This window comes from Etheostoma cragini, chromosome 19 (assembly GCF_013103735.1).
Source record: "Etheostoma cragini isolate CJK2018 chromosome 19, CSU_Ecrag_1.0, whole genome shotgun sequence".
NCBI lineage: Eukaryota > Metazoa > Chordata > Actinopteri > Perciformes > Percidae > Etheostoma > Etheostoma cragini.
The window spans coordinates 9,303,772-9,316,059 of record NC_048425.1 but is presented as its reverse complement, the minus strand read 5'-3'; the positions used below and the strand labels follow the sequence as shown (position 1 = coordinate 9,316,059).

Below are 12,288 nucleotides of genomic sequence, written 5' to 3'. Positions count from 1 at the left end.
GGCAATTATTATAGAAGAAAATGTAATTTTAAAACTCGGTACATCATGCACACATTGTTAACTTGCGGGTTATATGTGTATTTCCATATGTGGTGATAAATTATGAAAATCCCTGAGAAATGGTTGAAAATGTGTGTTTATTTTATAAAATGCACAGGGATCAATTTTTATTTATGCTGCATTTCTTTAAATAATTGTTCATTTCTCTACTGCACTGTGACTTTGATTTTCGTATTTGATCTTTTTTTAATATCTTGTGGCTGAAAATGTGCTCTACATACAGTATAAAGCTGCCTTGCTGTGCCTTGCCTTTCCTTTGTTGTTAACTTGGATGTTGACTTGCGCAAAAATCGGATTTAATCGCTATAATCAAGTATTTTGAATCATGTCTATATGGCGCAAATCCTCTCATGTATTGAAAAGGGCCAAAAACTTTCTGCTTGAGCTTCTGAAATGATGCAATATGTACAGGTCTGTGATGAACTACCAAACGTTGTATCCTTCTGTATTGTGTTATTTTCATCAGGCGCTGGAGTGAATAAAAACTTGATAACTTAACCTTTAACATCGCATCTGTTTCACGGACACATGCAATGGTTGAAATGTCAGCTCAAAATATCAAAAGGATGACTTTTGGTTTTTCATATTACCGTATGTATTGATAACGTCAATGATCAAAACAAGTGACATAAAAGCAGAAAGAATTCTTGGATATATTATTTTGTTCCTCTTGATACTTTATGGGTGCTCAGAAGATATGCAACATATACAGTATTTTCCCGAGGTTTGTGGGAGACTTAGGTGCACGTATTTGGTGGGCGGTTTTAGCGGTCCTCTCTTAAGAACATTATGTTTTTACAGAAAGAAAAAAAATGCAATTTCACATCATTTTGGACCATTCTTATTTTCATATCTGTGTCCAAAATGTTCAAAAAGCTAGAGCAGATGATAAATCAATAACACTTGAAATGCTTAAAGACAAAACTCGCTAAAGGAGGCCACTGGGGGCCGACTACAATAATTAGATCTTGATGTAAAATAAATGTTGTGGTTGGTTTTGATTTTACATTGGTTCGGCTAAGGTGGTGCCCAAAACGCCTTAGGTGCTGCGCCTCAGCCTTATAATGGTAGGAAAAACCCTGGTGCATGGTAACATCAGCATTTGGAATGTCTTTGTCTTTTTGGAATAATACATGTCATTTAATAACGGTTGAAATCTTTCACACTGATAAATGTGTGATGAGAAATATCGGTTACCAAAAATGATTCTTTCTTTATTGTCGGCGTGGCATCACCACTTTATTTGGTAGTTGACTTGCATTAAATCACTCTGTCTCTTCATTGTGTAGGTGTTTCATCAGACACACTTGTTGTTACCCAGGATCCTGATGTCTCTGTCATGGAGGTGGGGGGGGCAGTCAACATCACCTGCTGCTGGACAAGCCAGCATGTACGAGTGGGAGTAAAATGGATGAAGAATCCTGTAAATGAGACAATTCAGACTGGAATGTTCAACCCTCAAGGATCTCTGCTTAACAAAGCATCTGACTGCTCACACTTGATCCTTACAAATCTCACAAGAGAGGATTCTGGGAGATACATCTGCAAGGTGTCCGTGGAAATACCATTTTTAAATGTGGTTTCTGGAAATGGTACGGTCATCATAGTTATAAATAACAACAGCACAAAGGACAACAAAGCAGGAGGTAAAGCAACATTGCTGTAAAAAGCAACATGTTTTTAGCATCTAAACATGTTAAAAAGTTCATTAAAAGTGCCTCCCCATGTACAATGATTCCTTTATCCCCCCCAAAGGACAACACAGCAGGAGGTTGGTGACGGCTGCCCTTCAAACATTCCCCGTTTAGGCGTGTTCTGAGCATGTTGCCTTTGTGGTTGTGTTTCAGGTTCTCACAAGGAGGATGTGTTTATTAATATCTACAGGTGCCTGCCCCTCATTTCCCTCGTGATATGCTTCCTCTTCTTCTACAATTTAGAGACGAAGGCTCACACACCAGGTACAACATCTCTGTTACTTCATTAGAGCTGCAAAGATTAACCGATTAATTAATTAGTTGTCCACTAATTAATTAACCGCCGACTGTTTGGATAATAGACCAACCAGTTTAAGTCATTTGTATTTAATGTAAAAATAAAAAGAAGTGAATATTCTCTGGTTCCAGCTTCTTAAATGTGAAGATGTTGTAGTTTCTTCTCTTCTCTGTGACAGTAAACTGACTATCTTTGAGTTGTGGACAAAACAAGACATTTGAGGATGTCATCTTGGGCTTTTGGGAAACACTGATTCTCAGTTTTTTGCAAATGTTTGACATATTATAGACCAAACATCTAATCGATTGTAAGAGAAAAAAATCAACTGATAAATCAACAATAAAAAGAATCAGTAGTTGCAGCCCTGTTCCAAGTATCTAGATGGTGCTGTAGCAGCATATGTGTCACAGTACAGTATGACCAATTGTTGTTGCATTCATGTTTCAGCTGCGGCTGGAGACCAACTCACTTTTACCCGAAGAACAGGAGAAAACCAAGAAGAGGAGATAGATGAGATGAATTTTGAAGCAGAGGGAAGATAAGACAGGATGATTTGCATTGTCTCGATTAGGACACAGAAGCATCGTCTCAACCTGTAGGAGTGGCTGATGTATAGGATTAAACATTTAGATAGATACATATTATAATCTATTGTAGTCATCTGCACTGTGGGAGGAGCCAGACGTTGTAAACATGCGGGACTCAGGCCAACCTAAGGATGTCTGGGGGCATGCTCCACTTATACAGCACTTTTTTTTCAAGCTATTAGATAATAGAAAGCCTAAGAATCTGTACATAATTTGGGAAAAACATTATTTCCAAGGAAAGAAATCATCATGTAGAGCCTACATTGTATGTTGTTCTCCAACTGTCTTCATCATTTTGGAACCATAACACAACACATGTTTGTGGATGTTCCTATTTTTAAGTTACATGACATAGACAGGGTAGAAGTTTGGTGTAAACAACATGGCTAATCTTTGACCCTTTTTTAAGTAGTGTTAAAAGAGTGAATGTGCGATATATTTCCCCCAGTAATAGAACTTTTACTCTATTGATCTGCCGGTCCAGTCAGTGAGACTGAGGGAAAATGACACAAAGTTGAAGGTATTTTAAAACCTAAAAGAAGCCACCCCCACCCGCCCTCCACTTGCTCAACCACTGCTGCTCTGTGAGTTGCGTCTATGCTTATATTTTTGACGTGTTGGACTAGCCAGCTGCATGTACAGTATTTCCTTTAATTACCACTGTGTTCTTAAACTCATGTCATTAAAACAATGTGAAAACAATCACAGGACAACTATCATTTTCATCCTAATTTGAAAACGTATAGAATTTACTGTATCAATGCTGTACTTCAGTAATTTATGGGACAAGTATTCAGATCCTTTACTCATGTAAAAGTACTAATACCACACTTTACAAGTACAATGTTAAAAGTTAAAGTCCTGCATTGAAAATGTTGCTTAAGTAAAAGTATGTAAGTGTGATTAGGAAAATGTACTTAAAGTGCTCAATGCATAAAATCCTCCCATTTTAGGAAGTGTAAATAGTCCAAACAGTTGCGTTTTAATCATTTCAGCTGCCCTTGTAGGCAGTTATATTGTTGGCTAGTTTCATTTATAATAAAACATCCTATTTTATAAATGGCATGTGTTTTCTGTGCAAAAATCTTAATGTGTAATGTAACTAAAGCTGTCAGATGAATGTGGTGGAGTAAAGAGTGGCTTGAAAATAAAAGACTCTAGTAAAGTACAAGTACCTCAACGTTTGAGTTAATGTACTGAGTTACAAACCACCACTTGTAAAAGGTTAATTTAAGCCCTTCTGTGAAGGATCTGAAAAAGGTTGAGACTCTGGGGACTCCTAGTGCTAGTTCTATAGAATACACTCCCTGTGCCCTTCCATGGATCTGGACCTCCAGACACAGATTAATGGTACAACCCATTTCCTGTAAGTAGAAACAGGTAAACAACATCAATTTCCCCCAGGATCACCTCCATTTTCTACAAACCCAAATGGTAATGAACTAGCTATAAAGTAAGTTGAACATAACAGCCAAACTTAGGACTAAGTTCAGGGATAGAAAATGGAGTCAGGCCACCATTTCTGAAACCTGATAGATAGAACACAGGTCTAGGCCAAGACACCCTCACCATCATTCTAATTGCAATGGCTCTGGAACAGCCTCCCGGTTCACAGTAAGTCATGTTCCACAATTTAAAGATTTTTTATTTTTATTTAAAGACGTACGTTTTTTGTCTCGCTTTTAGTTCAGTCTGAGGCGGCCCCCATGGCTTTTGTCAAGTCTCCTCTTGACTTATTTTTTGTGTGCTTTTTATTGTGTTGCTAACTTAACTCCTCCTCTCCTAACTTCCTATTTCTTTACTTGACTTTGGTGTTAATCATGTTAGTTGTTTTATATCACAGGTTTTATTGCATTACAGTTTTTTTTTTCCGATTGTTAAACAACAGTGGTCACAGCTACATGTGCATAACTAACCACAGTCTGCACAGCAGCAGTCCATGTGAACCACACTCTAGTATGTTTGTCAAAACTCTACAGAATAATACAGTGGTGTTAACCACGACCTGCTTAACCCTGGGCATTTACAGCACTTTGTTGAAATGCTGCTAACACACTACTGTCCAAACTGTTAACAACACATTCAAAACTGAATGGATTTCAGCCCGGTGCGTTTCAGACACTGCTGATTTTAATTTCAGCTAAAGGCCTAAGCAGGTCTCTTGTTTTAGACTAGTGATCACATACTGTGTAATGTAATACATTTGTAATGTGCATGTGTATATATGTATATACTGTATACTGTATATACTGTACACATTGTATATACAAAACAGTGAGCAGATACAAAATCAAAGACATAGGTCCATGTTTGAAGTTACATACACAGCTCTAAAATAGCTTTACTAAAGTAAAACTGGGCACATGTAATGGAGGTGGAAGCAATGTAAACACCACAGTACTTTGTATGTATTTAGAAATGATGCAGGTGCACGGCAAGAGAGGACATCCAATGTGATGATGGAAACATGTGGCCTGATGCTGGATGGAGGCAGGATCAGCCCCACTATTCTTTGTTACTATAACATACCTTTAGTGTGTAACTTTTGTTCTACTTATCACTTTAATTACTACAGACAAAATTAAAAACATACCTATTGAAGCAAACTGCGCTGTGAATAAGTTTTGCAGGTGATCTGAACTTTTTAGTTGAAGTGACTGTTGGTAATGCTGACTGGGGTTAGTTTTGCACTAGTGGCTGAAGTTGTGCCCACTGTCGTTTAAAAAAAGAAAAAGACAAAACCCTGTAAAGGTGCTTTGCATATAAAGATAAGTTGACTTGACTTAAATTGAATGAAAAAATCCTAAATAGAAATATGGATACTTCACTGCCTATTTCCTCAACATTGATTTTGTCGGTGGCACAATTCAGTATTTCTGTGTTAGTTAGTAAAATCACAAACAGCATACAAAAGCTGCCTTCTATTGGAAGGAGGAAGAAACAAAAGCTATGTGTGTATGTGTGTGCGTGCACGCGTGTGTGTGTGTGTGTGCGTGTGTTTGTGTGAATGTGTGGGTGTTTGACTAACTTAGAGAAGCTGTGAGGAGATGAGTTTCAGTTATCAGTGGAGGATCTATGTGAAGATGAAGCTCCTGCTCAGCAGTCTGCTACTCGCCTCTCTCTGTGCCCTCTCATCTTGGAGTGAGTAAAAACTTGATAACTTAACCTTTAACAATCACATCTGTTTCACGGACACATTCAATGGTTGAGATTTCTGCTCAAAATATCAAAAGTATGACTTTTGGTTTTTCATATTACCGTATGTATTGATAATGTCAGTGATCAAAACAAGTAACATAATGCATGTTGCATAAATGCAGATAGAATTCCTGGATCTATTATCTTGTTCCTCTTGATACCGCATGGGTGCTCAGAAGACATGCTACATATACAGCGTTAGTGAGACTTAGGTGCACATATTTTGGTTGGCGGTTTTAGGGGTCCTCTCTTAAGAAGATCAGGTTCTTACAGAAAGAAGAAAAATGCAATTTCACATCATTTTGGACCATTCTTATTCTCATATCTGTGTCCAAAATGTTCAAAACAGCTAGAGCAGATGATAAATAAATAACACTTGAAAAGCGTAAAGACAAAACTCGCTAGAGAAGGCCACTGGGGACCGACTACAATAATTAGATCTTGATGTAAAATAAATGATGTGGTTGGTTTTGATTTTACATTGGTTCGGCTAAATATAAAATAGGTTATATAATAACGGTTGAAATCTTTCACACTGATAAATGTGTAATGAGAAATACCTATCGGTTCCAAAAAGTGACCATTCTTTCTTTATTGTCGGTCTGGCATCATCACTTTATTTGGTAGTGGACTTGCATTAAATCACTCTGATCTATTTAGAACGGTGTCTCTATCATATTTAGATGAAAAGCATCAAAAAGTGTCCTACTCGCTACATTTACTTTCTGTTTTAGCTTCTGAAATGATGTAAGGTTGTGTGATGAACTATCAAATGATGTGTCCCTCTCTCTCTTCATTGTGTAGGTGTTTCATCAGACACACTTGTTGTTACCCAGGATCCTGATGTCTCTATCATGGAGGTGGGGGGGGCAGTCAACATCACCTGCTGCTGGACAAGCCAGCATCTACGAGTGGGAGTAAAATGGCTGAAGAATCCTATAAATGAGACAATTCAGACTGGAATGTTCAAGCCTCAAGGATCTCTGCTAAACAAAGCATCTGACTGCTCACACTTGATCCTTACAAATCTCACAAGAGAGGATTCTGGGAGATACATCTGCAAGGTGTCCGTGGACATACCATTTTTAAATGTGGTTTCTGGAAATGGTACGGTCATCATAGTTATAAATAACAACAGCACAAAGGACAACAATACAAGAGGTAGGTGACCAAATGACTTGACGGTGTTGCATTAAAGGAGAATTCCGGTCGACTTCATCACGTAGCTCTGTTGTTTTGTAAATTTGGAGTGTTGTCAGTAGAGAGAAAAACTAAAACTATCCTCCTGCTAGAGTTAGCACCTAACAGGCTTAAACATGGCAAGTTTTAAACATGTTTTTAGCATCTAAACATGTTCAAAATGTCATTAAAAGTGCCTCCCCATGTGCAGTGATTCATTCCGAGTGAACACAGTGAATCTGACTGATGCAGGTGTGAAAGAAATGCTTGTAAGTTCCACCAATTCAGCTCTTTTTAGTTCCTGTATTTGCGTGTAGGCAGCACAGATTGGTTTAGTTTTTCTCTCCACTGGCAACACTCCAGATTTGCAAACAACAGAGATACGATTAGGAATTGACCAGAATTCTCCTTTAAGGGATTGATTAATATCTTGGTTTGCCAATGGCTGGGGATAACAATGTTGTGTATTTAGAAAGGGATCTGGAAAACAGAAGGTTTAAAAAATGCATCTCTTTCATAATCATTTCTAACTTGCATTGCACACAAATCAAATTTTATGTCAAAAAAAATATCCTGTTAATTTTCATGGTAACATTTGTATTTCATGTTTTCTCACAAGATCCAAACACAAATCCTCTACTCATTCCCCTGGCTGTGGTGGTTCCACTGCTGCTCATCCCTCTCGTTTGTTTCTGCGCTCTGCGTAGGATTAAAGGTACAAAGGAAAACGCATTACTAAACATTTTATTCAAGTATCAGAAACTCAATTGATGCATTGTCCCAAACATAACGTATTTTTACATATTTACCTATCTCCAGTAGTACCTACTTTTTGCTCAATTTGACTTGGAGTATTCTGCCTCTACTCAAATCCTTTAGTGGGTGATGTGCACAGCATTGAATAAAGTTATTTAAAAAATGAACAGCATTTATGTTATGTAATGTAATTCGTTTGATGGATTTAGTTCTAGACAACACAGTTAATACAAGCAATAGAGAGGTTTAGGCACTGTCTTAACGTTTACAGGTATTGTAAAAAAGAAGATATTTTTCTCCACAATTTGGCCTCAAGTCAACATGCAAACTGAGTTTTAAGACACTACAACAACTTTTGAAAGAAGCTTCAAAGGTGCCGATTTTTTAAAACACAGATAAATTGGAATAGAAAACGGTAGGTAGTGGCCAGGTTAGCTTAGTTGGTAGTGCCGGAGCACATATAGAGGTTTACTACCAGATAGAGGGGCTGCAGGTTCAACTCCGACCGGCGGTCCTTTTCTGCATGTCATTCCCCCTCTCTCTCCCCTTTAATGTCTTCAGCTGTCTTGTGAAAATAAAGGCCCAAAAATGCCCTAAAAAATATTTGAAAACGAAGTCTAGCACACAAATAGTAGTATGTGGTTGTAGTAACAGAAGTAATGGAGCAACTTGTAGCAGAAGTTAACAATGGTAGATACAACAGTAGCGACTGCAAAAACAAAAGTATTTCAATTAGAGCTGGAGTTTAATTTGGGGCAACAAGCTTATTTGTGTGTGTGTGTGTGTGTGTGTTTGTGTGTGTGTGTGTGTGTGTGTGTGTGTGTGTGGCCCATAGGTTCCCAAGCAGCCAGGGTGATCTACGAGGTTCCCCACATTGACTCGGAGGAGGTAGAAATGGACAAACACAGCACCGGCTCCTCCAGAGGATCTTCTCAGTGGGTGAGTCTAAGGGCATCAAGTCTACGCCTACACCTAATGATGTGTGTAGAGTAACGATGCCAAAAAAGTATCGATACCTTGATACTTTTTCAACACACGTTTAACCCTCTGGGGTCTAAGGGCATTTTAATTCTCCTTTTAAGGGTATTTGCATTGACCCGATCCCCATGTGTTTTCATATCAAAATGTTCAGAACAAACTTGGCTTTCCTTGTATGAGGACACATACAGGGAATTTTTCTTTGGAGCATTGTTACTCACAATGTGCTTACAAATACAAAAACAACCAAAACATAAATATACACACTAATATATACACAATATATACATACTCTAAACAGAAACAGTGCAATGAAGAGTTCAATAAAAATTAATTAAATGTGGAGCATAGTGCAAAGGGTACTGGGATGAATAGTATTATGTTATCATATTACAATATGTATGAACAGTTGTACAAAATAAAATAAAATAGGAAATAAATGTCTAAAATGTAATTTTGTAATATTGATTTTGAGTAGGAGTTTTGTCAAACAGCGCTTGGACTCACTGGTTGTTAATAAGTAAAAAAACACATAATTAAAAATGTGTTGGTATGTGTTCAGTGACTTTTTCTGTAGCACCGTTAAGGTTTTGATAAACAAGCAAAAACAAAATCTTGCTTTGGTGCCATAAGACATGGGGGAGGGCAAAAATTCCAACTCTACAGATTAAATGTATCATTTTTATTTATTTTTATTTTTCATATTGTAATGCAGTGTTTAGCATCACATGGGAAAAGTAACAACATTTCCATACTGTGAATTATTTTTTTATAAATTGAGAATCATTTTTGAATAGAAAATCAATATCAAATTTTAACATTTTCGGAACCGTGCACCCCTAACGAGCACAATTTAATTCTAGTATTGTAAAAACCTTGAAAAATCTTGTTCTTTTTTTGTTCAGTGTTGAAAGAGGTATCAAAAAGAGATATCAAAAGTGTGAGGACAAGGGAAACCCGCTTTTAGATGACCCTGTTATGAACTTTAGTGACAAGTACACACACACGTACAGCAGCCTTAGTCATTCTTGTGACCTTAGATTCAGTGGGTATCCCATCAAATCAAATTCAGCCTCTGTCTCGGTCTCTCTGCCTTTTATTCTCTTCAATCAATAAGCTAAAACGTCTCCAACCACTTTCCAGACATGCTTAGGGATTTATATAATGTGTTTAACCTAAGTTGTGGGTCACTTTTGCGTGATGAATGGTGTAAAATATGCACATTTAGATCTACTCTGTAAAGGCACATAAATAGGATTTTTAGAGAAAAAGAAAGCTACATTAAATCACACATCCACTGGTTGGTTACCGATGTGATGTTACTATTTTATGCATCAACAAACATTGACAGGTTTGATTACATTTTTGAGGCATTAATAGTAACAGTTATTACAACTTGAGGACAGATATTGAGTACAAATATTGATATGTTCATATGTCTATACAGAGGTGCAAAGAGTTAAAAAATGTTCTATTTAAGTTACAGTAGTATTACTTTGACAAACTTTTACCTAAGTACAAATACAATTTCTGGTATAAAATCTACTGTAATGTTCTTAGTAGAAGTACTCAGTAAAAGTAATTTAGTTACTTTTGAATAGCGGGGGAAGATAAAACTTGGGGAAAAAAGCAACAGAAATGTCAGAAAAAGCGTTTTTTTTTTTTTTTAAAGACAAAAGGTCGAAGAAAAGATTTCACCACCTTTTGATTTGATTATATAGTATGCCAAAGTGACCTACTTTTTTTTTCTCATGTTGTGATTCAAAATGTAGCAAAGTACAATACTTCAAACAAAAACTACTCAAGTAAAAGTAACATTCCAGATTCTAAAAACTACTTTAAAAAGTGATAGTGTATATATACTGTATACTGTAATAATTATATATATATATATATATAAAATTATTATTATAGGGTATTGGTACATGTTAAGCACATGCTAAAAACCACAACAGAACCTACGATGCAGACACAGGGAGGAGTTCCACAATTTATTTACAAAAACCATAAAGCAGGATGGGGGGGCAGGCAGCTGGTGTAGGGGGTTTGTGAAGCGGGGATCTGAGTGAGGGAAGTGGTTAAAAAAGACGAGGCTGGGCGTGGCAGATGAGCAGGTGAGGGTGGCAGCGGCAAATGGAACAAAAAAACAAAAGGTCAGTAAAGCAGGGAAAAAGGCAAGGAGCAAAAGACTAACAAGCAAGATGCAAAAATGCTAGATGGCTGTGTAGTTATCATACTTAATACTGGGCTTAATACTGGGGGAACAGATTGGCCACGCCCAGTCTCATGCAACACACATAGACGAGACATGGAAAACAGACAGCAGACAGGGAAGAACAAAGGGAAAGGCCAAAGCAGCAAATCCTAACAGTAAATACACAACAAGGGGCGTAGGACAAAATTCGGTTCCTCTATAAAAGCCCCCCCCCCCGCATCAACAGCATTCATTCTAGCATTCCCCCCTCCCTCAGTCCAATGCCTTTGTTCATAACACATACTTAGTGTCTGCACAGCCTGGCAGTGTCTGTGGTATGTGGTAATAAAGCGTTGTATGTACAATAAAACAGCTATGCAATACTTAATGTTCCCTTTGGCTGAGACTTCTACTTTAGTGGTTTCAGAGTATTATTCAAGGTTGTATTTTGCAGCATTGTGTTAGACTTCATTGTGCCATAAGGGTTTTTTTTAATACCTTTTCCACCCCAATGACATGTATAAAGAAGCAATACAATGCAGAGAGGCAACACTGCAATCTACAGGCTTGATATACTATTTATTTTATTGTCGTATCACCTTGCAGCATAAAGAAGTTTCTGTATTTCTAGTCACTCAGTTTGAAATACGATGCCTACGTTTTAAACTTGGACAGCTTTACATAAAAGCATTATTAGGAAATATGACTGACATCCTGTGTCTGACTAATTGTGCCTATTGCCTCACGCCTACTCAGTTTGTTTCAGGGTCTTTTGACACATGCTGATATATTGCTACATTGCACTGATACAGTATAATGTATCTAACTGTTTTTTTGTTTAATCTCTTTGTCTCTCTCAGTGTCAGGTACCAGTGTATGAATCCTTTGATTACTTTGAACGTGTCCAGACCAAAGAAAGCGACTGAAGATCTATCTGCTGAGTGGCATTTTCCTCATGTTCCAGTATTTTCTATCTTCACTTTTTAGCCTGAATATATCCACAGTAGTGTATCCATTTACCTGACTTATGTAAATGATTTCAGATGATGTAAATATTTTGTATTTTTCTACAAACTCTATAAAGTCTTATCCGTCTTTGTCGTCTAAGTTCATTTCAATGATGACCAAGCGTGGGTGTGTTTGTGTGTGTGTGTGCACGTGTGTGTGTGTGTGTGTGTGTGTGCTTTTTAAAGGTTTACTTAACCTATTATTGCTTTTGCTTTTGGCTTGAGCATGCTACGAATTAGTCAGTGTTCTATGCGAGTGGTATTGGTTCTGTCGCAAAGATGCTGGTTTCTCTTTAGATCACATTAGGCTCGCTGAGTGGAAACTGTGGTTGTCGCA

At 37.4% G+C, this 12,288-nt stretch overlaps 1 protein-coding gene across 3 annotated transcripts in view; it reads left to right on the top strand.

Moving 5' to 3' along the window:
• Positions 1 to 12,044, top strand: part of LOC117934844 — a 13,175-nt gene extending 1,131 nt beyond the window's left edge. The window contains exons 1-5 of one of the 3 annotated variants that reach the window (XM_034856874.1): positions 5,632 to 5,780; positions 6,642 to 6,998; positions 7,636 to 7,731; positions 8,608 to 8,711; positions 11,805 to 12,044. In XM_034856874.1, coding sequence (XP_034712765.1) covers positions 5,687 to 5,780; positions 6,642 to 6,998; positions 7,636 to 7,731; positions 8,608 to 8,711; positions 11,805 to 11,870 — 717 coding nt within the window. In that variant the 5' untranslated portion in view covers positions 5,632 to 5,686 and the 3' untranslated portion in view covers positions 11,871 to 12,044. Of the gene's footprint in view, positions 1 to 1,349; positions 1,707 to 5,631; positions 5,781 to 6,641; positions 6,999 to 7,635; positions 7,737 to 8,607; positions 8,712 to 11,804 lie in introns of those variants that run through there. The other 2 variants (XM_034856875.1, XM_034856876.1) reach the window with 2 other exon arrangements.
• The last annotated feature ends 244 nt before the right edge of the window (positions 12,045 to 12,288 follow it).